The sequence below is a fragment of the Tribolium castaneum genome, chromosome 7 (genome assembly GCF_031307605.1).
Source record: "Tribolium castaneum strain GA2 chromosome 7, icTriCast1.1, whole genome shotgun sequence".
Lineage (NCBI taxonomy): Eukaryota > Metazoa > Arthropoda > Insecta > Coleoptera > Tenebrionidae > Tribolium > Tribolium castaneum.
Window position 1 is genome coordinate 7,216,242 of NC_087400.1, and position 24,641 is coordinate 7,240,882.

At 33.2% G+C, this 24,641-nt stretch overlaps 2 protein-coding genes across 5 annotated transcripts in view; one reads left to right on the forward strand and one right to left on the reverse strand.

Moving 5' to 3' along the window:
- Positions 1–4,630, forward strand: part of m (miniature) — a 27,609-nt gene extending 22,979 nt beyond the window's left edge. For both annotated transcript variants that reach the window (XM_008193007.3, XM_064357856.1), the window contains one exon: positions 1,218–4,630. In XM_008193007.3, coding sequence (XP_008191229.1) covers positions 1,218–1,787 — 570 coding nt within the window. In that variant the 3' untranslated portion in view covers positions 1,788–4,630. The remainder of the gene's footprint in view (positions 1–1,217) is intronic.
- The window catches only part of dy (dusky), a 26,996-nt gene continuing 6,971 nt past the window's right edge, over positions 4,617–24,641 (reverse strand). Inside the window, exons 1-4 of one of the 3 annotated variants that reach the window (XM_008193008.3) lie at positions 19,761–20,083; positions 19,608–19,684; positions 8,372–9,454; positions 4,617–5,576 (exon numbers count right to left, since the gene is read on the reverse strand). In XM_008193008.3, the coding sequence (XP_008191230.1) occupies positions 5,064–5,576; positions 8,372–9,454; positions 19,608–19,652 (1,641 nt within the window). In that variant the 5' untranslated portion in view covers positions 19,653–19,684; positions 19,761–20,083 and the 3' untranslated portion in view covers positions 4,617–5,063. Of the gene's footprint in view, positions 5,577–8,371; positions 9,455–19,607; positions 19,685–19,739; positions 20,084–24,641 lie in introns of those variants that run through there. The other 2 variants (XM_015978326.2, XM_963938.5) reach the window with 2 other exon arrangements.

The following is a 24,641-nucleotide window of genomic DNA, read 5'->3' on the forward strand; positions in this document are numbered from 1 at the left end:
TATAACGTACCTAATTCTTTTTGTCATTTTTAAATTTAAAAATTTTATTTCTGCTTTATGGATTTTGTAAGTTTTAAGAAACACTATACAGATCATCGCCACATCACCTAATCACCTACTTTCTTGCATTTAATTCACACTTAATGACAGCTGTTGAGCTGATAAAATAAAAATTGAACTTAATGTATAAAAAACATTAAATTTTGGTTAACGAAAAAAATGTTGTAGTCATTTCGTTTGTGAATGCGGCGACTAATAATCTCAACAAATGAAAAATATTAAACAATACTGATTATTAAAAAATGTTATAACTGGGTTTAGAAAACATATATCTCTGATAATTTTAAACCGTCAAAAGACAAAAAAACGACTATTGTGATTCATCTCAAGATATTTTGAGTTTTAAGTGACCGGCAATAAATAATTTGAAATATAACTTTAAAGAGAAAATATTAAGGTAAGGGATTCCATACATTTTCGAGTTTCGTAATTAAATTTATGAATTCTGAAGAAATTTATCGAAACTCCAAATTTTTAGTTAAAATTAGGTTTTCAATTTATGATTTGATATTTTTGTTGAAAACTTGTTGAAGACTTGTAGTTTAATTCTTAAAAATGAGGAAAATCTGATGCTTTCAATGCTCACATTTGAAGTGAAAATTTTGAAGAAGATTCTAGAATTCAAATAATTGGGAAATTCGAAAAATTTTGAAATAAAATCTAATTTAAGTAATCAGTACTTTAAATATCAACTCTACAGTTGGAGTTTGTATAATAATGTAAATTTTAAAATACAAAATCTTCGTCTTTTGTTTTCGACTTATAAACAAAAGTCGACATTTTAGCAAAATATTTAAAAAATTCATATCTTTTTTATTATAAAAGATACACATTTTAAACAAAAATATTGTAAAGGCACTATTTTACAGAGAATTTAATAATTAACTGGGAAATTCGGAAAATTTTGAAATAAAATCAAATTTAAGTAATCAGAACTTTAAACATCAACTCTACAGTTGAAGTTTGTATGACAAGATAAATGCCTAAATGTTGAGGAAAAGAATCTCGAAGAAATTTTTCTCTTCCTACGCGTCCACATAAATATGAATCCACCTAATTTCGAATGAACTCGGCTTATATTTATTAGTCTTAAGAAATGTGACATCGGCAATGACCCCAACCGAGCACAAATTCACGAGATTCCATCTCTCATTCAGGACCTCTTCCTCCTGCACGACCAGTTCCCGCACGGGCCGCGCACGTTCGAGGACCGTCCCGTGGCCGCCCCTCGCGCCTTCGACGCCGCCTCCACGCCGCCCCTCGACCGCCTCAAGCGCCGCCGCCGCTCGGTCACCGTCTCCGACCGCAAGGCCCGCAGCGCCGACGTGGGCGTCAGCGGCCTCTACGAAGTCATCTCCGAGGCGGACCTGGCCTTCAGCCCCGACACCCGCGCCGAGGCCGTCACCGTCTTCCAGGGCCGCATCCGCGAGGAGGTCGTCTACGGCATCTGCATGCCGGTGCCCGGCTTCAGCGTGCTCTTCGTCCTGGTGGCCGTCTCCGCCGTGGTGTCGGCGCTCGTCGCCGGCTCGCTGCTCTACAGGTACCAACTCCAGAAGGAGCAGCTGGCCGAGCAGGCCCGCAACGGGCCCATCCCCATGGGCCTGTTCTCGGGCTGGGTGGGCTGGAGGCTGCTGCGCATGCGCGCGCACCCTGTCGCCCAGAACGGCACGGACAAGAGGGTCCGGCAGGTTAACGGTAAGACTGACGAAACGTCGCGGTGTGAATAGTGGCGAGTGGACTTCACGGCCCTATTTGCAGGGTTTTCATACTCCAAATAGAACCGTTGCACCTCTTCTAAACTTTTTTTGTTTGTTGTATTTTACGAGATTCAATCATATTGTTTTGTTAGATGATATGAAAGGGCAAATTTGCAATATGATATGTATAGATGACATTATATACGTACCAGGTGCACACAAAGCAGGGAACCAAGCGTTTTTTTTCATAAACTAATTACTTTTTTAAGTACATGATTACATAATAAAATAAAAAACATCAGAACATCTGACAAACAACAAAAAGGAAACTAACAATAAAATACAAAATCTTCTAGAAAGTTGGAATTAATTAAAGTTTTTTTGAGAAAATAATTTTGGTCAAAACCGCACCTCGCTATCGTCTTTTGTTTTCGAAATCCTAAAAAATTCATATCTTTTTTATTATAAAAGATACAAATTTGAAACGAAAACATAGTAAAAGCGCTTTTTTACAGAGAATTTAATAATGCTATCAGCATTTTTTTTTAATAATACGTTTAGCTGTAATAACATAAATATGTGTTTTTTTAAATAGAAATCATAGTTAGCTATGACATTTTCAAAAAGTTTATTTTTTTCTGATTTAATATGTCTATTGTGAAATAGAATATTTTTAAATAATTAAAATAAAACATAACATTTCGCTTTTTGTTTTTAGTAGGCCATGAAAAAATTTTGGATTTTCAATTAAAACTATGAAAAATGTATTACCCAACAAGTATTTATAATTTAATGATTTTTTAAACACTAATTAATTTAAAAACCCCATAATAAATTATTATTAAATCAAATTTTTGCGATTAATAAAAATTATTTGTTTTTAGATTTAAAACGGCAAGCTTACATTGTCATTCTATTTTCTAATGAAACATGAAATGTCGGAAAAAGAAATATCTTATTAATTGTATGATTGCCTTTTAATAAAATTTTATTTTACAAAAAAAGTCAATCCAAACACCAAAATTAAATCCCATCTGCGGTTAAAAAATACATAACATTATCAACGTCACCTCCAATGCACTTCTCTAAATCATAAAAAAGTGTCATAATATCGTAGTGACACATCGTTTTCAATTTTCTGCACATTTTATCTAAAATTAAAATCTGCAACGATCGTATATTTGTTCAATTGAAAATAATTGTAACATAGCTTATTTTTATAATTTTACATTTTTTACTTTAATAACTTTTCACAAAATTTCTATATTATTTACACATTTTATGTGAAATAATTTTTCCATGGCCAACTATTTCAAATATTTTAAATATATTTTTTATCAAAAGCATATAAATATATCAAACTGTATTTATATTGTTTTCAGTTCAGAAAAAATGAAGCTTTTCGAAAATGTCATAGCCAACTTTAATTCCTATTTAAAAAAATCAACTTTATGTTGTTACAGCTAGAAAAAATTAAAAAAGATTAAAAAATTGCTGAAAATATTATTAAATTCTCTGCAAAAATGCATGTATAATTTCTTTGTTTTAAATGTTTATCTTTATTAATAAGGAAGATATGAATTTTTTAAGATTTCGCTAAAATGTCAACTTTTGTTTATAAGTCGAAAAGACGAGAGCGAAATTCGGTTTTGACCAAAATTATTTCTCAAAAAACGGACCCGAAAATGTGTCACTCGTTTTTTTAACAAAAACAATGCAAAGAAATGACTTTATCGTGTATCGAAATTGTATTAAAAAATGGCTAAATTGCAAAAATATAATTGGTCAGGCTCATTATTTCTCTTGGATAACCCTGTATAATTTGCACATTTTAAATATCAAATGGCTTAGAGGAGAATGTAACAAATAAATGTTTTTATGTTGTTTGAAAGAAAAACTGTGGAGGATTTATACTATAGATCTTATTTATATTTTTATATTTTTGCACACAAATATTTTAATCGTAATTTTTATATTTTTTTTAACTGAAAACTTTTGTGAATGAAGTCTTTTTTTGTGAAGGATGAGCAGAAAGGCCACAAATTTTTACATCCAATTACAGGCACCTAAGCTAAACTTATTTTTGTCTAAAAAAATGCATCTTTTTTTATAGCACAAAATGTTATTCAAAAGTAAACAGTTGGACTTAGAACACTCGGTTCCATGTTTTTTGTTCACCCTGTATAAATGCTAGGTTAGACTAGGGGCCGCCTACTCCTGGTTTGGAGACAGGAGGGATCGTCGCAGGATAATTTTTTGACATCCTCTCAAAACAGTATTACGACACCCTTTAGTACGTCACGTCTGTCTGGCCCCAACTAAAAACTAAGTTAGTTTAGTAGTTGTACATACAGAAAAGCCAAATTTGTGTGTAATTTGTGCGGCTTGGACCTGAAAACGGCTCAAATAAGCTTCACAGTCAATCATGACAAGTTCAAAGGCTAAGCTCAATATGTTAGTTAGGCAATAGTAGTTTGGAATTAATTTATTATAGATAAGTGAGCAAACTTAAAAGTCAGATAATTAAATGAATTGTACAGTATTAACCTTATGAGTATTTTAATTAGAGTTAATTTTATTTTTGTTAAAACTTAGCTTAGTTGTGGTGTACATAATAAATATGGAACCAGAATTACTGCCAGTTCGGTATTGTTTTTTCATTATTTTTATTAAGCATTAATCAGTAATTCGGTTAAACTAGTTAAGCGATTAAATTATTCTTCGGATTAGAGTAGACTTCCTTTTTGTTACGTTTCTCGTATTTATTTCATTCTGATAATTGCTCATTTTATGAAAACGTTATTGTTAATTTACGATATGTAAGAGGCTATGTTCTGTGTAAATAATGGGATAAATAAATATATACAAAAATAGTTGTTTTATTTCGCTAGAATGTAATACATTTTGCTTGAAACACCAATACACAATTTCGACAAACTATTTCTATACAGGTACATACTGCAATGATTGTCTTTTGGATAAATAAATAAATAAATAAAATAAATACCTAACCTAGACCTAGGGCTAAAATTTTTTATTCTAGAACCAAAACCGACCACGACCGTCCGCAAAAATCTCAAACTATTGTATTTACATCACATTCTATACACTTGCCGTACGAGTGATTTAGTCAAAAAATCCAAAAACAATTTCAAGGTAACCTTACAACTACACGTGTCGGATACAATGCCTGATCACAACTTCCGACCCAAAGCTTCATTAATTCGTACCGTTCGCCTCTGAGTGATTAATAAAGCTTTGGTCCCATGACCACGCTTGTAGCCCTTAATCTAGCCATTGAGCGTCTTACGAGTAGAAACAGCTTTTGGTCGTCGCTTTTTTCGCATGTCCCGCCGCTTTGGGCCTCAGTCGCACACAGAGGAAGGCTGACATCAGGCACGAAATGATCAGAATGCCCAGGAGCACCACCAGCGTGGCCGCGAACCCGGGCGTGGTCATGCAGATCAGGCCCGGACCGGACAGCTCCTCCTTGGCGGGGAACACCATGGTGGTGGTGTTGTTGTTATCGTCGAGGGAGAAGGTCAAGTCGCCGGTGGAAACCACTCGAATGACCCGATTCAGGCCCACTTCCTTCTCCGGGTCGCTCTTCACCGACCGCCGCACCCTGCGCTCGTCGCGCGGCCGCCCCCCGTGCAAGTACGCCTCGATGGGGAGCGGCGGCGGGGGCGGCGGGCCGTAGCCCGCGTCGGGCGCGCTGTGCGCCAGTTCAAGGATGCCGTTCAGGCCCACGTTGTTCGATTCCGAGCACTGGTCCGGGCACTGGTACCGGCAAATCTGGATGGTGCACTGGAAGTGGACCTAGAAAAATAAAGAAAATGTTTATTTTTATGCTTCATTTTCACTACATTCTTCATTTTTTTTGAAAAATTAATGATTATTTTTCGCACTTTTTTGTGGTCGGCAAAATGTTCAAATAAATCATTTTCTTTTTTTTGTAAAAGTAATAAATTTTTCCACAAGGTTTTGGTTTTGCGTTAATTTTTTATCCACATTCCCACGTTTACGTTATTTTGGTTGTTAATGTTTTTTTGTCTCTTCTTTATTGAATTTTAAGAGTTTTTGATAGCATTTATTTTTAATTCCATTGACTAAAATAACATACTTAATATTTTTGTGTGTTAACTGTGATAATAAGTTTCCTGAAAATCATGTGCATTTGGAACTGCAATATTAAATATAAATGCATGTTTTTTAACTAAAAAAAGTATAATACATAATTGTTATCGTTGTTAAACGCGATCCTTGATGATTACGAGTATTATTTAAATTAGTTAGAACTATCCTATCACCATAGATTTTATAAATTCTATAAATGAAGAGCTATCCAATCACTTTTCGCCAACTAACTTTTGTGGTCCAGAAGTCATTGCATTGTTAACTTTTACTATTCTGCCTTTCACCTCTGCACATCGTGCTTTATTTCTACAGAGCAAATTTTAAGAATGCTTCATTATCTCATTGTTTCCTTATATGAATTACACTGATTGGCTTCTGTCTGAATCATATTCATAATTAGGTAATTTGGTCTAAAGTGAACTTGAATTTGAAGAAACAAAAACTCTAAGTTGTCCCTCCAGAAATTTATTATTATTTTCTTTGTTAATTTATTTTCTTAGATGTCAGTACAATTGTTTGTGTACTCTTCTCTGCCTACAAAATTTTTATAAACACCAAAAAGAACAAACAGTTACCTAATAATAGTCCATCACAAAATAAAACACCATGATCTGTCGATTCATAAAATGTACGAACTATTTTTAAATTAATCTGAATTGTTAAAACTAACTCAGCTATAATTATTTTGGTTACATTATTATGTTTACATTAAAAGTAGTTAAAATTTAACAAGAAAACGTTCTTTGGTTGGAAGTTGCACATCGTTTCAGATTTCGTTCTACACAATCTCCAAAAATCATCATCTTATTTTTCATAATTTTTTTAACTAATTTCTTGAAACTGATTTCAAAAATAAAACTTTCAATCTCTGAAATCTCTGAATTTTTTTATCAATAGAACTATTATCTAACTGTACCATTTTTTACATTGAAGATTTTCTTTTAACTTTCCATAACAGAATAACTATTTCAAAACTTAATTTGCTAATAAAAGGTCGGTTTAAGTACGTTTACTTCGGAATTAAATTTTAATTCGAGATTAACATAAACTTTATCAATGCAAAATAAATAGCAACTGACATTTTTTGACACCTTTTCATTGACTACAAACTCTTTTATTCGCTGTAATAAACTGCTTTCCATTTTTACTTTTTGAGTTATACATTTTTCGTGATAAACCCAAAATTCATATGTGAAAAACGGTAGAATTGGCCTAAATAAACCGTTTTGTTCTAGGACTTTTAGTTTTCAAGTTAATTTTTTTTAGAGAAAAACTAATAATGCCTCTGTAGCCGGAACCGTTGCCTGGAGCGGCTCCGGGATTAAACGAGGAGATAGATAATTTAAAGCGCATTCTGATGCTTTTTGCTCTAAGTCTCACAGTTTAGCGAGAAAAATGCAAAAAATATATAGAAATTTTTATTTTGTTTCACAGTTCAAGCGCCTATTACGGTAAAACAATAATAATTAGAGCCAGCGAAAATGCGAGGACCATTAGAAACGGCTCTATAAAAAGCGCTACAGATTGGCATAGCTTTCAAGCCTATATCTCAAAAAGAAAACCAATTTTCAAACGATGATTACGACAAAACTAAAAGATCTTGAAGAAAATGTGTTATTTCATTATAAAGATCACATCAAACTCTATAAGATAGAGTAAAAAATGGCATAAAACTTTGCTACAACGAACAAATATAAAAAAATATTTTTTATTTTTTGTAAGTCAGTTAAGGTAACGATTTAATAGTTGACCTAATTCTTTTCCAATAAATTTATTTTTATTTGTTCTAGTTTTCAGTCTGCTATTTTATTTGTTTGTATGTTTGAAATTCTGATGTTTTTTGCTCTAAGTCCCACAGTTTACCGAGAAAAACGCAAAAAATGTATTGAAATTTTTATATTGTTTCACACAAGCGCCAATTACAAAAAAACAATAATAATTAAAACTAGCAAAAATGTCAAACGGCTCAATAAAAAGCGCTATAGAGTGGCTTAGGTATCAAGCCGATATCTCAAAAAAACAATTTTCAAACGATGATTACAACAAAGCTAAAAGATCTAGGAGAAAATGTGTTATAAAGATCACATCAAACTCTATAAGAAGAAGTAAAAAAATGACATAAAACTTTGCTACAACGAACGAATATAAAAAAATATTTTTTATTTTTTGTAAGTCAGTTAAGGTAACGATTTAATAGTTGACAAAATTCTATTCAAATAAGTTTAGCTTTATTTACTCTAGTTTCTCAGTCTATTTTATTTGTTTGTATGTTTAAATTAATAAAAACTTCATTTTAGTTCAATTATACAAATAACTCTCAGAATCAGTCCTAATTAAATTATTAATTATTTCAGAATTGTTATTTTTCTTAAGAGTAAAATCATCACGATGTTTGAGATTCTTTTTATTCTGAAATTCCAAAAAAATACAATTGTAATTCCATTATTATTAAAAATACTACTATTACTAGTACTAACCTCCATACTATCCGGGAACTTGAAAGCCTGGAAATGCGCATAGGACAACACTGAGGCCGAAGCCCCGAAATTCTTGATTTTGGTGAACCTGGACATAAGTTTAGGCCGCGTGACGCACCCCTTTTGATCGACGAGCTGAATGGGTGCCCTCTTCCCATCATGTGCCATGCAATTGCGTACCAACATATCAAATTTACTGTCGTCGTCCTTTATGGCAAGGACCATGGTCATGGTCTGCCCGATCTTGACTAAACCGGAGACCTCACTAGCCCATGGACCCTTCCCGACCTGGATTTGCATCCAGCAGCCGACGTTATCACCCGCAAAGTCCGTCCTGACCACGTCCAGCATATCCACAGGGAACGGCCGGAAAGTGACTGATTTTTCGTATTGGTCGTGCCACGTGCAGCGCAGTTTCCTGGCCTGGTCCCAGACCTCCTGCACCTGGGGGTCGTACTGGATCACGATGATGTTTTCGAAGTAGGTGCCGGAACCCGACTCGGCCCCGTAGCCGTAGAGCCCGTTTTCGGTGTTCCCGGAGGTGCCACAGGCGTGGATCCCGATTTCGAAGTGGGCGGAGGTGCGGCCAAGGCCAGCCGGGAGGTGGACGCAGTGGACGTTGCTATAGTGCCCTTTACTGAAGACAATCCCGTAGAAGGGTTTATCGAACCCGATGTAGACCTTCATAAGGTTTTTCTCGCACTTGACGTCGAGCGAGATGATCTTGGGCATGTCGGGCACAGGGGCGGGCCAGATGTCCCCCCCGGAGGTGCCGTACTTGTCCATGGCTTGCTTCGGGGGAGGTGGTGGGGGGCCATTGTAGGCGTTTTTGTTGTCGTAGAGCGGCTTGTTGTTCTTGAAGGGCTTGTGGGGGTAGTGCTGGTTGTTCCGGGGCGGGAGGTTGATGGGCCCGCGTGGCGGGCCGTTATAGGCTAGTTTCTTGGGGGGCTGGTCCTGCTCGCCCAGGGACTCGAGGGCGAGTTGGTCCGGGTTCGTGTCGTTGTCTTCGTTGCTGTGCTCTTTGGTCTCCTCGGAGCCGGGAACGGCCTCGACCACTTCGACGTCTTCGCCCAGGACGGCCAGCTGGAAATAGAAAGAATTCGTTGAAATGGATATGGAATATGGTGACCCTGTCGATATAACGGGCCCAGACAAGGACAGGTCAGTCGGCCAGCGTTTATTGCGCGTCCACTTCACGCACACGCCGCACCTTAGGGCACCATTCCCAATACATTCCATCAAAAGCAAGGAATTGAAGTGATTTTAATTGTAACGGATGTGGTTTTTCTATTTGCGAGCGGCGCGAACGAGGAAAACACGAAAAAATTAATAGACGATTTTTTTCAAATTCAACATAAACATACCACGTAATAACGAACATGTAAGAAAAAATTATTTGGGCTTTTGCTGTCAAAATGTTTATTTAATAATTCACCATATGTTTTTAGAAGTATAGAATTTATTAAAGGTGGGGATAATAAAATAACAATGTATCTATCTATCCACTTGTTTCAAATACTCGTCTATCGATGGATAGACATAGTGTTTAATCATGGTGTTAAATTCTCTTTAACAAAAAAAATCTATAAAAGGTGTCGCATGAGTTGAGTAATCCATGTAGACATTTTAATCCGGCTCGAAAAACCATATGATTGAGTACTAAGCTTAATCCCGAATTATTACTTACTGATACTTTTTTTCAAATTCAACATAAACATACCACGTAATAACGAACATGTAAGAAGAAATTATTTGGTGTTTTCCTCTCAAAATGTTTATTTAATAATTCACCATATGTTTTTAGAGGTATAGAATTTATTAAACGTGGGGGATAATAAACTAACAAATACACAAATACACTTTTTTCAAATACTCGTATTTCGGTAGATAAATATGGTGTTAACCATGGGGTTAAAGAGAATTTAACCCAAGAAATAATCCATAAAAGTAGTCGCATCGGTTGAGTAACCCATGTAGGCATTTCAATCCGGCTCGAAGAACCATATGATTGAGCACTAAGCTTAACCCCAAATTATAAATTACTGACATTTTTTTTCAAATTCAACATAAACATACCACGTAATAACGAACATGTAAGGAGAAACTATTTGGTGTTTTCCTCTCAAAATGTTTATTTAATAATTCAGCATATGTTTTTAAAAGTATAGAATTTATTAAAGGTGAGGGATAATAAACTAACAAATACACTTTTTTCAAATACTCGTATTTCGGTAGATAAACATGGTGTTTAACCATGGGGTTAAAGAGGATTTAACCCGAGAAATAATCCATAAAAGAAGTAGCATCGGTTGAGTAACCCATGTAGACATTTTAATCCGGCTCGAAGAACCATATGATTCAGTGCTAAGCTTAACCCCGAATTATTACTTACTGACTTTTTTTTCAAATTCAACATAAACATACCACGAAATAACGAACATGTAAGAAGAAATTATTTGGTCTCTTCCTCTCAAAATGTTTATTTAATAATTCACCATATGATTTTAAAAGTATAAAATTTATTAAAGGTGGGGGATAATAAACTAACAAATACACAAACACACTTTTTTCAAATACTCGTATTTCGGTAGATAAACATGGTGTTTAACCATGGGGTTAAAGAAGATTTAATCCAAGAAATAATCCATAAAAGTAGTCGCATCGGTTGAGTAACCCTTGTAGGCATTTTAATCCGGCTCGAAGAACCATATGATTGAATACTAAGCTTAACCCCGAATTATTACTTACTGACTTTTTTTTCAAATTCAACATAAACATACCACGAAATAACGAACATGTAAGAAGAAATTATTTGGTCTTTTCCTCTCAAAATGTTTATTTAATAATTCACCATATGTTTTTAAAAGTATAAAATTTATTAAAGGTGGGGGATAATAAACTAACAAATACACAAACACACTTTTTTCAAATACTCGTATATCGGTAGATAAACATGGTGTTTAACCATGGGGTTAGAGAGGATTTATCCCAAGAAAAAATCCATAAAAGTAGTCACATCGGTTGAGTAACCCATGTAGACATTTTAATCCGGCTCGAAGAACCATATGATTGAGTACTAAGCTTAACCCCGAATTATTACTCAAGCATATGTTAAATTATTATTTATTTAATTATTATTTCTTGCAGATGGCCAATACAAAAAAATGTGCCGAAACATGTAGTAATTCAAATAAACATTCCGTTACTTATCGATATCTCACAAAATCGGTCAAACGAATAGTAAAAAAATGTTCTAGTTTTTGGTTACGGAGGTATTGGTTAATAGACAAATATTATTTCTTTTTCCAAGTTTTTAATGTGACTTAGAGAAATAGGTTTCATTTCCATTATTTTGCATTTGATTTATACAATTGTTTGGAGCTACTATTTGTATTTTGTTATTGTTGACATGAATGTGTGACTAATAGAATGAAATTGTGAAATTTTTTGCAAAAATAAATTCACAGGGGGAGCTGTGTATAATTGTTGTAACGATTATAATTAATCATTTTTAAAAGATGTCCCGAAATTTTTGACTAGTGAAAGATAAAAAGTTTTTTTACCGAATTCCACGTTCACATTTTGGCAAAAAATTGCTAGCAGCTCACTTCCATGGGAAGGTGTTTTCTAGTTTGTCCCGAAAATCTATTAAAAACTTACAATCATGTTTTCATTTTGAAGTTTAGTCAAAAATAAGACATCTTCTAATCTTCAGAACACGTTATTTACAGGAAAATAACTTCTCTTAGGTACATGTGGTTGTAAAAAAAAGAACGAAAATGACAGTAAAAATGTTTTTTTTAATTTTTTTTCGATAATTTAAACATAGCACATTTGCAAAGATTTGTGAAATGTTATTAAGTTAGAACTGATAATTAATCAGAACTTGAGAAATTTGACGTATGTGAGCCAGTGGTTTTCATCACATTATTAAACCATTCCAGCCTCGATTCCAGCATTATCCAAGACTGCAACATTGAAGCAAAAATTCTTTGAATGTAACAGACGACAAATTGCCAAGCAATATCTGTTTCACTCTAAGGAAAATCCAATTTTCCGTTTTTTTACAACCACTTGTCGAAAAAAAATTCCGGCAAAAATAAAAACAACGACAAAAAGAACAATTTCTAATTTCTTCAACTTTACTCAAAGTCAATTGGAAATTTTACGAAGGACCTAATTATCCGTCAGTCCGAATTTTTCTCACACTTGTAAATCATGAATAAAATAACAACACTCTTGCCTCAAATTACCGCCAAATTATTCGCCTATTACAGACGATTTTCGTTATTCTTTGACAAAAACTACCAACTACCATTAGTATATTAAATTAAGACTCACCCAATTATACATATTGTAGATAATTGGGCTTAGGCTTTCCCTTTCGGCAGTTGCCGAAAGCTCTGATAACAGTACTTGGAATTGGCCGCTAAACGCGTGTATTTTTTTAAATAATTGCAAATTGCCGTCCACATGCGAATTTAGGTTTTAACGGTTGTGGTGAATTAACATTCGATTTTGTGTCTCTAATTTCGATCGGACGAGCCAACCGTAACAATGATTGAGGTCAGAAATCAGGATTTTTGGCAGGGGAAAGTGGATATGGACCCTTGGAGCAAACATCTAACTGTAAATCGAATTTTAATTAATTTTCTGGGTCGATTGAGACAATACAAGATCATTCGCAAACGTGACGATTTAATTGATTGGCGGCGGAGCAATTAAGTGAGTCTTGCGGCGCCGTCCATTTGCTTGTTTTCTTCTATCTTGTTGGTTTAATGATATTGTTAGGATAATTACACGCTCCCGTGCCTCCGAACCGGCGGAATTGATGATGCGCGAGCTGGATTACGTGAGGATAAAACGCTGTTCCCTTTCCAGTTTCGCACAATTAGGTATTTTTCTCTTGTGCTGTGCTAACTCGGTTTATTATGGTTTTGACTTATAACTAGCATATTTATCCAAATTAATTATTTCTACTTTTATCAATAAACAGTCAGCCTGGAGACAAAAAATGTTTAACAAATTTCGATGTTTAATCTCAAATATACTAAAAAATAAATAAATAATCAAGAAAGACCAATTGTGTTAGTATGATGCTTAAAAGCTCTTCGAGTTCTCTGTCTCTTCTTAAAAGTCTAATGCTTTGTTGTCTGTCAGGGTGAATTATTTTGAATCCAATGAAGATACAGCTTTGTAATTGTAATTTTCGTTTAAAAAAATTGTTTTTAAATAGCGGACCTTCCAAAATTGAGAAAAATTTGCGCTAACTTTGAAATTTTTAATGGTGACCACGCATTTTATTGCACTTTTGAATTCCTCTTCTTAAATTAAGTGAAAAGTGCGCAGCTGTCGGTACTTCTCTGTCATAGATTTTGACATTGTCAATTTTTAGGTATAGTTTTATATACAATTTTTGTTGCTTTAATGATTGAAAGTTTGACTGATCAGGAAACAGCTATACTTTTTCAGTTTTTTAAAACAACTTTTTCAAAGACATTTGTTTCTGAAAAAATTTTTATCAAAAAGGTTTTAACTTTTTTCTTAGTTTATTAATAATATTAATAAAAAAAGTGCTTTTGTTGTAAATTGAGTAGACTTTGAAAAATACCACAGTAGTGATAAAGATACTGTTTAAAAAAATGTTCATTTTGCCTAACATTTTTATTTAAGAAATCCAAAACTTTATGGAAGCCTGAATGAATCAAAAAAGTTTACTATGACCCATAATTAAATATTATTCACTAAAAAATTAGCTAATAACTAATTAAAATGTAAAAGTTTGACAATAATTATTAACCGTTTTGCAACGCATACTTGATTAAATTAAACAAAATTAAAAAATTAAAGAAATAACCGTTTTTGAAATTTGATAGTTAACATAAATAATTAATCTACTGTTTCTTTGAATATTTTGTTAACAAGTGCAAAAAATGAATAATTATTTTTAGCAAAATGATCCAACAGTTATGCTTTTTTGAGTAAACCATTCAAAAAAAAATCTCGACAAAAAATAACATACAGTAGAACCTTCTTAAGTCGAAGTACCTGTTTCTAAGAAAATTACTGGGGTTATTGAAGTTTCGAGAAATACAATTTTTCTTTTTTATATATTTTTTACAAAAAGTTACTTTCTATGGTATAAAATATGCCTATAAATTATGTAAAATAAACAAAAATTTTTACACAGCTAAAATTTGTTATTTTGGGTCGACAGATGAATCTTTTATTAAAGATGTCTGTTATATTTTTCCTTTTTTTTTCAAAAGTTTTCACAGAACTGGAATTTCGCATACATTACTTCATTAGTTGCAGGTCAGGTCAAGTTAGGTCAGGTTAAAGAAACCGAAAATCTGTTCAACTTTTTTCAACCGTTTTTGAAATTTGATAATTAATATAAATAATTAATCTACTGTTTCTTTGAATATTTAGTTAACAAGTGCAAAAAAATTATTCATTTTTAGCAAAATGATCCAACAGCTATGCTTTTCTGAGTGAACCATTCAAAAAAAAATCTCGACAAAAAATAACATACAGTAGAACCTCCTTAAGTCGAAGTACCTGTTGCTAAGAAAATTATTGGAGTTATTAAGGTTTCGAGATATACAATTTTTCTTTTTTATGTATTTTTTATTTGAAGTTTAAAAAGTGCACACAAAAAGTTACTTTCTACGGTATAAAATATACCTATAAATTATCTAAAATAAACAAAAATTTTTACACAGCTATAATTTGTTATTTTGGATCGACAGATAAATCTTTTATTGAAGATGTCTGTTACATTTTTCCTTTTTTTCGGAAAGTTTTCACAAAACTGGAATTTCGCATACATTTCTTCATTACGTGCAGGTCAGGTCAAGTCAGGTCAAGTTAAACGAACCGAAAATCTGTTCAACTTAAAGAAAGTAGTTTCTATGGAAAGGATATGAATTAATAAATATTAAAAACTATCCATACATTTAACTTACTGAAATTTCAAGATATAGAGGTTCGACTTATCGAGGTTGCACTGTATGTCAAAAACTATAACCAACAACTGGGCACGTTTTATTCATTTTGGGAACGTAATTTTAAAAATCCAATAGTCTAGATAAGAATTATGAAGACGTATCATATTGAAAGTTTTTAATAATCATTTGGTGATCGCCCTATATTTGTTATCCGCACATGCGGAGATTTTACAAACACACGTAATCTCCGTGACTTGGCAGTAATACTTGACTTAATTAATATTGTATAAAGGATTACCAGTTATTACAAATATTTAGCAATAATTTGACCCCTAATAATTTTTTACTTTTCGTTCCTTTTTATTACATTTCATCAAAAGCTAACAAAAATTATTCTTTAACTTAACAAGGTGAAAAAAAAACAAAACTTTACAAAACTAATAGATTTTGATTTAAATGTATCTTCAATGTGCTTAAAAAATTTATTGAACTATGAGCAACCGTAAAACTCGCCATAAAAGTAGTCCAACGTTACGTTTGAAAGGTTTGGCTCTATTGCCTCCAGCCCGCCTTTGGCGTTGATTCACAGCTCGAAAATTGAAATAGGTTCATAAAAAAATATAAAAATTCTCTTGGCCGTTGATCAAAATCGAACGGGCTAGTGACAAAATTCGTGGGAACCCCGTATGTGGGCCAAAAGAGCTGGCTTTAATGACGGGGTGTCGCTTTTGATTGATCAGTGTGTGTGTGAGGTGGTTGGCTATTGCCTGATAAGTGTGTGTGTGGGTCAGCGATGGCTCCGGGCGTCCGGTCAAGTCACCGTTATCAGTCCGGGCCTGCCGCAAGCTTTGCTCTCCATGCTCCACATCGCCTTAATTAAATACCAATCGATGCTCCCATAGCCAAATTGTGTCGGCATCTCCTTGATCATGGACAGCGATCATGGACAGACCCACATTTTTACCTAATCTCGCATAACGGACGACGAAGCCGAACGAAAGCGAAATTTTCATGTGACATAGTGACCGAGAGGATCGGCCAGACATCGAGGAAAAGATTTTTAACATCTGCACATAACTGTAGCTTAGACGAGCTAATAAGGCAAAAAACGCACGATCAAGTGGCACAAGAGGAGATAGACAAACTTTAAACAAATGGACGGGTAATTAGTCATTAGCCCATGAAGCCATGCCATATGACAGCAAATTAACTTAATTAAGTGGAATTAGAAGAGGCACACACTGAGACGATTTTTAGGAAAATTTCTCGCAAGTACGAGCGATGAGGAAGTTCACGGTCAGCAAAGTTTGGCCTGATATCCAGGTCACAGAAAAAATATTTATGGTGAATGGATTCAATTAATTAATTAGCATTATTACCGCACTAAAATTGTCAATTACCTAGCTCTTGTACAAAAATGTTTAGTTTCTTTTGGACCAGTTTGGAAAAATCACTGCTGTTTTGTTATCAAACTTACGGTATATTTAATTGAAATCAAGATTTAATCCGGAATTAAATTTAATTCTTTTGCTGTAAGCCGACTCATAATACAATAAAAAATCCTCTTTAATTTGACCATGCTTTGTACGAACGTCTGGTAATCCGAATAAAATAGCGACAAACCAATACATATCTACTCGTACATCGAAAATACAGAGTGAGTCAATAATTGGTTATTTTTTTTAAGACGCAACCAATACTACTGATTCCAGCTGACTAGATCAGTAATCATTGTTCTGGTAATTGTCAAATTTGATTTAACAGTCTTACTCAAATTTCCATATATACTATTATTATTTAAAAGATGAAAACCAATGTTAATTCAATTAAAGTTTTTAAAAATTAAACAAAGTCTCCAAGTGGTAATTTCAGTTAGTATTTTTGGTTGCATCGTAGGTCATGTGAGAACTAACCCACTATTGGACTCACCCAGTACTTTTTAAAACAATTTTTTTGCCTAACGGAAAATACCTATATCTAATCCAGACAAAATCTTTACAGTTCTTTTGCAGTGTTTTTTTTTCTTTGATTTTTTAAATCCTTCAGTTTAGTTCGTTGTATTTATTAGTTATACAATGTGTTTTTAAATGATTCTCATCTAATCGTCTGTGAATTTCTCATGTAAAATCGGAAATGCCGCTTTATAAAACTAATGACAGGCATTTAGACACCGAATATTATTATTCTTCATTTATTAAGTCTCCAATTCGGAAATAAGCTTTGGTAATAAAAGTATTTTCTTGCTCAGTATAACAATTTAGTTGCATTTTAACGAAATTTTTAAAATTAATTAGTTGTCAATTTGTAAATTTATTGACAGCAATTTCAATTAAGCAGAGCGGCAATTTTTTTTACATGTAAACCAATTTCAAAGTTTACTAGATGAGAATCATTTAAAAACACATTGTACTTAACTACAGAATAAATCAGCAAAAAAAATTCCTCCTAAATTGACTCCACCTGTATATCACGAAATAATGAATTGCTCTCCATAATTTGGTTTAAATAATAAATTGGATACAGAAAGAGACACTCAATGACTTTGATTTGACCTAATTCGTCATCTTTTAGAATAACACTGTATGGTATCATAATTATATTTCAAAAATGTCTCAACTAAATTAATTTTTTATTTAATTTACTATTTTTTCGTCTTATTTTCACAACTTTTGTGTCATTTACTATTTCAACAGCATAAAAGAAGAAATAAATACGAGATAAACAGTTGTTTTCGGTCGGTAAATAGGAGCTATTAATATTTATTATGAGAAATAGTAAATACAGTCTAAAACCATTCGTAGACAAAATAAAAAAAGTCATTGATGAATGACACATGCAAATTTTTGTTTTTCAATTTCTATAATTATTTAATATTTTTTTGCACTACAAGTATAAATAAACATTAAAAATTTTGCCGTATTCCCAAAGATAAACAATCAAAAAAACCTAAAATTCATCAAAAATCAATAATTTTTAGGCACCTCAAAATACACAAAAATTAGACGCTCTAGAAACAGTAAAAAGTATTCAAAATTAAGCATAACTACCTTAAAAGCACCCATAAAACATTACAGGTTCGGTTATTTTTATGTACCCTAAAATAGATTTTTATTTCTGGCTCAAACCAACTGGCACATGCAAAAATCATTGAAAAACGCCCAAAATACCATTAAAAAATTCTTATTTAATAGAAATAAAATTTGCCCAAATAAAATTATCCAAAGTCAAGCAAAGTTACCTTAAAAGTATTCAAATTCTACCAAGTTTCTTGTTTTTATGCATCCAATATAATTTTTCAAAAAAAATGAGTAAAGTACTTCAGTTTTATTTCAAGTAATTTTTATATTTAATGTTACTTATTGCTGACGTCAAAACAAGACTTCCAAAAAAAGTTCTTTATTTAATAAGCTTAACCAAAATATCAACAATTCCCTACCTAATTATATCATCATTAATAATCTTGTTGTAGATCTAAAATGCACTACTATGTCATTCAACAGATTCTTATTTAATAAAAATAAAATTTGCCCAATTAAAAATTATCCAAAGTCGAACAAAGTTACCTTAGAAGTATTCAAATACTACCAAATTTCTTGTTTTAATACATCCAATATACTATTTCTAAAAAAACGAGTAAAGTATTTCATTTTTATTCCAAGTAAATTTTATATTCAATGTTTCTTATTGCTGACATCAAAACAAGACTTCCAAAAAAGTTCTTTCTTCAATAAGCTTAACCAAAATTTCAACAATTTCCTACCTGATTATTTGATCATTAATAATCTTGTTGTAGATCTAAAATACACAACTATGCCATTTAACAGATTCTTATTTAATAGAAATAAAGTTTGACGCATTTGTGTGCAAAAACTTTACCGTTCCTAATTTTGAGCAAGTTGCATGTCTCTGGTGATACAATCTCGGCTCCCGTAGTTAAAATCCATTTATTTAAATAACACGCAAGTGTGTAATTACAGACCGGCGCTAAATACCGCTTCTGCTACCCTTTAAATCCTAATTCACACGTTTTGTCAAAAAGAGGTTCGTTTGCGAAACGAGGATGCGAGCAGGATGTGTCATGAACAGTTTGATTGACTCATTGCCGGTAGGTCGTGTCACGATGTCGCTGTTCTGTTATCGACGCGATCACCGGCCATTTTATTGTCGTTACAAGAAATCGCAACTTCTCCACAGGACCACCCGGAGGCCGGCGACGTTTACACGAGACCAAAACGACGTTAATCGCTTCCTCTCGCTAATGGATTCATCAAGCCAGCCATACTCACCCCTTGACAAAAAAGGCCGACTGCGACGAGTATGTGCAACCGCATTTCCTTACGATCTTCTCCAGGAGCAGGTTATTCTGAAAAAATGCCAAAATTTAGTCACAGGAAATGCAATTGCACGGAAAATTCGACCAAAATAGGTTTCTAATTTACTGCTAATTTGTGAGTGGCCTCCAGCAGACTTGACAGCTTAACGGCCCGACCCAAATACGAACACCTGCACGCATACACATGCTCATATTTCATGTATTCAATGCCTGACGGATTCGCTAACACCGACAAAACGTGGCGAGGTGCTTTAGCACCAAGATCGGTTCAGTACCACACCAAAAATCTTGAATGAAGTGATTCCGTGGGCCGAGATTTATGCAGGTTTGGGTTACACAGGTCAAAGGGAATCAAGATTGAACAAGGTCGTCGGAAACAATGAGACAATGTCGCCGGTTCAGGTGTTGAACAACCATTTATAAATTGTGGTACTACCTACACTACATATTCCATTAACGAATTAAAGACCGAAATAGTCATTCCATGACCTGGGTTCGTCTAGCCTTGACCTTTGTCCCCACTTCTTGAGGAGTGATTGATGGTACCGTCTCTGGTAAACCATGAAAAAGCTTACTGGGAATGGAAGAATGATAATGGTACCGGTCGAATGATAATAAGGCGCCAGTACCTCGTAGTCACGTATATCCAACTCCATGTATACACGATATACATGTAATCGATGTTAATGGTACGTTCGGACGTGCTTACGAATTTACATAGGTACCACCTAACCACCATATAGGGAAAACCGGCCAAAAATCACCCACTTCCATAAAAAGCGTCTATTTAACTTGTTTGTGGTCTATCAAATTTCAACAGTTCCTGTTATTCGAACAAACTGAAATTTTGCATGCACACGTAATATTATTTACTTTAATTAACAAGCTGTTTAAATTGTTTGAAGAAATGGTAACTTTGTCTTGACTGTTTTGCTAAAATTTCGATGCAAACGGATTTAAAAAATAAAAACCAATTTTAATGCAATTAACTCGTATTACTAAAAGTAAAACACAGTAACTGAGAAGTGTAATCAGTATTTTTTTGAGAAAATTTTAGAAATTCACCACAACTAATTCACTCTGTATATCTGTACATCTCAGTATAGAAGACATACGTAGATAAAACCAACTCCATTCGATATATACAATTTGTATACAGAGTGTCTCATCTAAAAACCACATTAGAAGTATTGTGACTTCTGATGATGATGGTTTCTGAAATATCAGACACAGCCATAATACCAGAAAAAAGTTATTTTAAATAAGAAACGATGTTTTTTATCATGTATTTGGATTAGTCGTGACTTTAGGAAAATTTTTATCATACTTTTACTATGTATTTACTTTTAATTAACAATCGATAACTTTATCATTTTTAAATTCTATTTTAACAAAATTCACATTTTTAAAGTTGCGTTTGAAAAACTTTAATTACACATAACTCATTAAAAAAAAATTTTGACTTTGAGTAGACTAATAAGCACCTAATTCTTCTACATATTATTGACGAATAAATTTTTTTTGTATATAAAGTAGCAACTGATTTAAAAATTACAATATAATTTAGCAAAAAATTACCATTTAACGATAAAATAACGCTGTGAATTTAAATGTGTTAACTGTTGTCTTGATAAGAGCATTTATTTCCATCAAGGATTCTTCCAAAAAGTGACCCAACCCTTAATTCAGACAATGTATTCAAAATCGTAAAATCTTCATAAAGCCTTGATTTTAATAATTCAGTAATAAGACAATAATGAGAGAACGGATGAACTTCAGAAAACCTTAAGTAAATTCACAATTTGCTGAACGTCTGATGTAATTTATATTTTTTATTGCCTTAAAGATAATAAAAAATGTAAATTTTTAGAAACACTGTAATAAAAAAGAAAACCAGTGTTATAATTTTATAATTATTTTTCCTAAAACATTGAATTTTGGTGGATTCGCCGGGATAAAAATACCAACTACACTATGACATTTAATTTAAATCTGCATCGATTTGTATTTACATTCCAAACCCACTTTTAATAAATTTTTAGTTGTTTCATCGCTTTGTTGACATTGAGAAATATAGTTTTGGTATAACATAAGATGTTACAAAACAAGAAAAAAATTTTTCAATGCTTAATTTTATCAATTTATAATTAAATTTGTAAATTAAAAAAAAATGTTGCAAAAACAGCTTAAAAAATAAATTGACACAACTCTCTTGGATAACACAAAAAACATAAGTTTCTACTTATAAAATTCCGGACTTCCGAAATAACCAAATTGTTGCCAATTCGAAAATACTTCCCGAGCCTAACAGATTGTTATGGATGTCTACAAAAGCTTAAATTATATGATATTTTTATTAAAAGTTACAACATTTCATCATGTAGTTTAGACAGAACACTCTGTATATATTTTACGTGATAATTATTAGTTACTCACAGTGGGCATAAAGTATCGTTTACAGCAATTTGAAAAGTTGATACTAGAGAACGTCTTATTATTTAGAATCGTAAATTGTGACAAAGATACTAAAAATTGAAAAAAAAATTGAAAAAATACTAATTATAACATAAAAATGAAATTCAAAAAAATGTTTTTTTAAAAAGCTTTTATTTAAAAGATACACTAAAAAGTAACAAATAATGTTTTTCTATCAACGGAGAGTATTTTTGCTTACAAATTAGGATTTTAAAATTTATAAAAGCTTTGGAAACAGTGCTCAATTTAAGTAATTTAAGTAATTCTGTAATACCGTATTGTTATAACTTATGACCGTTTTCAAAATCCTAATTTGTAAGCAAAAATATTTTCCTATAATAGAAAAACATTATTTTTTACTTTTTAGTGCATCTTTTAAATAAAAGCTTTTTCTAAAAAAACATTTTTTATTTTTGTTATTTATTGCTTTTTAGTCTTTACTTATTCTAAAAGTCTTCCTCTGAGATTTAGTTTCGTCGTATTATTGTAACACCATTATTTTGCTGATTTGTGCACACTTGTTTAGTGGTATGTGATGAAAAAACAACTGTTAGCATTAAAAGCACAACCTAGACTCTGTCTAGTCTATACTCTATCGTCCAAGATAAATGGACTTAAAAAAATAGCGACAATTGTTTATAACGAAACGTAATGAAAATGATACGGTATTAATATATTTCCGAGTGACCAACATACCGTTAATGTTGGTATAAGTTACGGTATGTACACATCGAAAACCCATTTGTAATCATAACTTAAAACAGCAAAACCCCATTTAACCCCTTTAGGGGGTATTTAACCACATGGGATTGCATTATCACGCAGATTACGTAAGTATGCAAAATTTCAGTTCATTGAGACAACGCGAACCCTTTCAAATTTTGCTCCAAAAATATGAAACAGACAGACAGACAACAAAGCAAGTTGAATAAAAACTTTAAAAAAGGGGACGAATATTTGCAGATTAAAATTCCAAAATGTATCAAAAAAAAACTAAATATTGCGCAAGTCCTCTTTTTGGCCTTTTCCTAGCCATCAATATCCATACTCCGGCCATAAAGCGTACCTTACAACTTTATGCAGGCATGTAGTCGCTTTATGCCTTCTTATTTCATCTCCTGGTCGTGATTTGTGACAGAACCAGGTCGTGCTAATCGAACCCACCACGAGTCCAGCCATCCAACTTCGTTAACACGTGAATTACAAAGTATAAAGTCAAATAAAAGCGTCCGATCTTGCGGAATCGTCAATTTCCACGTGTAAATATTGTCGAACTGTACTTTGTTTGAACGTTTCATTTTCGATGCATGCGTGTACGGTTAAGTTAAGTAGATGAGTTTTTCGCCGTTGGTAGCAACTCAATATTTGTCGATGGTAATTATTAGTCATTTGAATCGCTATTAATCTGCAAACCACGCTTATAATGACACAAACGCATGCATCTGCCTACATTCCGGCATTCCCTCGGCTTGATTTACGCCGCTGAGCGATGGTACCATTTAACGTCTCTATAAAATTGAAATTTGAGATTGGATCGGGCGATTTTTTATGTTTATGAGACAAACAGCGGTTTATGGGCTTGTCGGTTGGCATTTAATTACTTGGGAAATGACTGATGTATGGACGATGCCATATTTGGTTGCGGATAACTATCATGTGAGACAAATTCGAATTTGATCCATATTTTAGGTCGGAGCAATAATTTTCGTTTTTTTATTCTAACTGGGCCTAATTTTTGCCTAATTATTTTTTTCCCGCAAACCCAATTTCTCTAATTGGAGTTAATCTGACCACAGGCTCGTGTCTGCGGTTGCAAATGAACTCGTCGTTTGCCGCAGTCACGCGTCACTTAATTGTAATTTGCACCACCGCAAAGGCGAGATAAATCATCGTAATAATGTTAACTGTCCCTTTTCGGAATCATTTTTCCGGAACTTGGTTATTGGAGTTTAATTGGCGGCACATCCGCGCAAAAAGCTCTCATGTCTGCATCGCTCCTTATTATGCAAATGTCTCCATCCCAACTTTCGGTTTCAAGATCATCTATTTCACGCCACGCGATGTAGGAAATTGGAAGTTTTTGCGTCCTAACGGCGCGCGATGCAATAAATGCTAATTTAAGTGTCAATAGTGGCCGGATAATATAATGTAATAAATTGTAATCGTAATTCGCGTAATAACTCAACCGCGAGGTGTCCGTACTGAGAATAAATCAATTATGTAGAAAGAGGCAATTAATGTTGTTGTACACAAGCGACGAGCATTAATCTTGGCAAAAATCACATGCAAATTGTATGCCGCTAGATTTAATGATGCGGCGTTAAAATTATTTATTGTTACGGGAAAAATCGACGAGAATTTTATCGGGGACAGAGGCTGACATGCGACCTTTCGGCACACTTTTCTATTTGGTGCAACTTTTCGGAATTGGAATAAGTTCAGAGTGGGGGTCTTGTGGAAAACAATAACAATTCGATAATACCTTCGGGAATTATGATTTTTCCTTAATTTA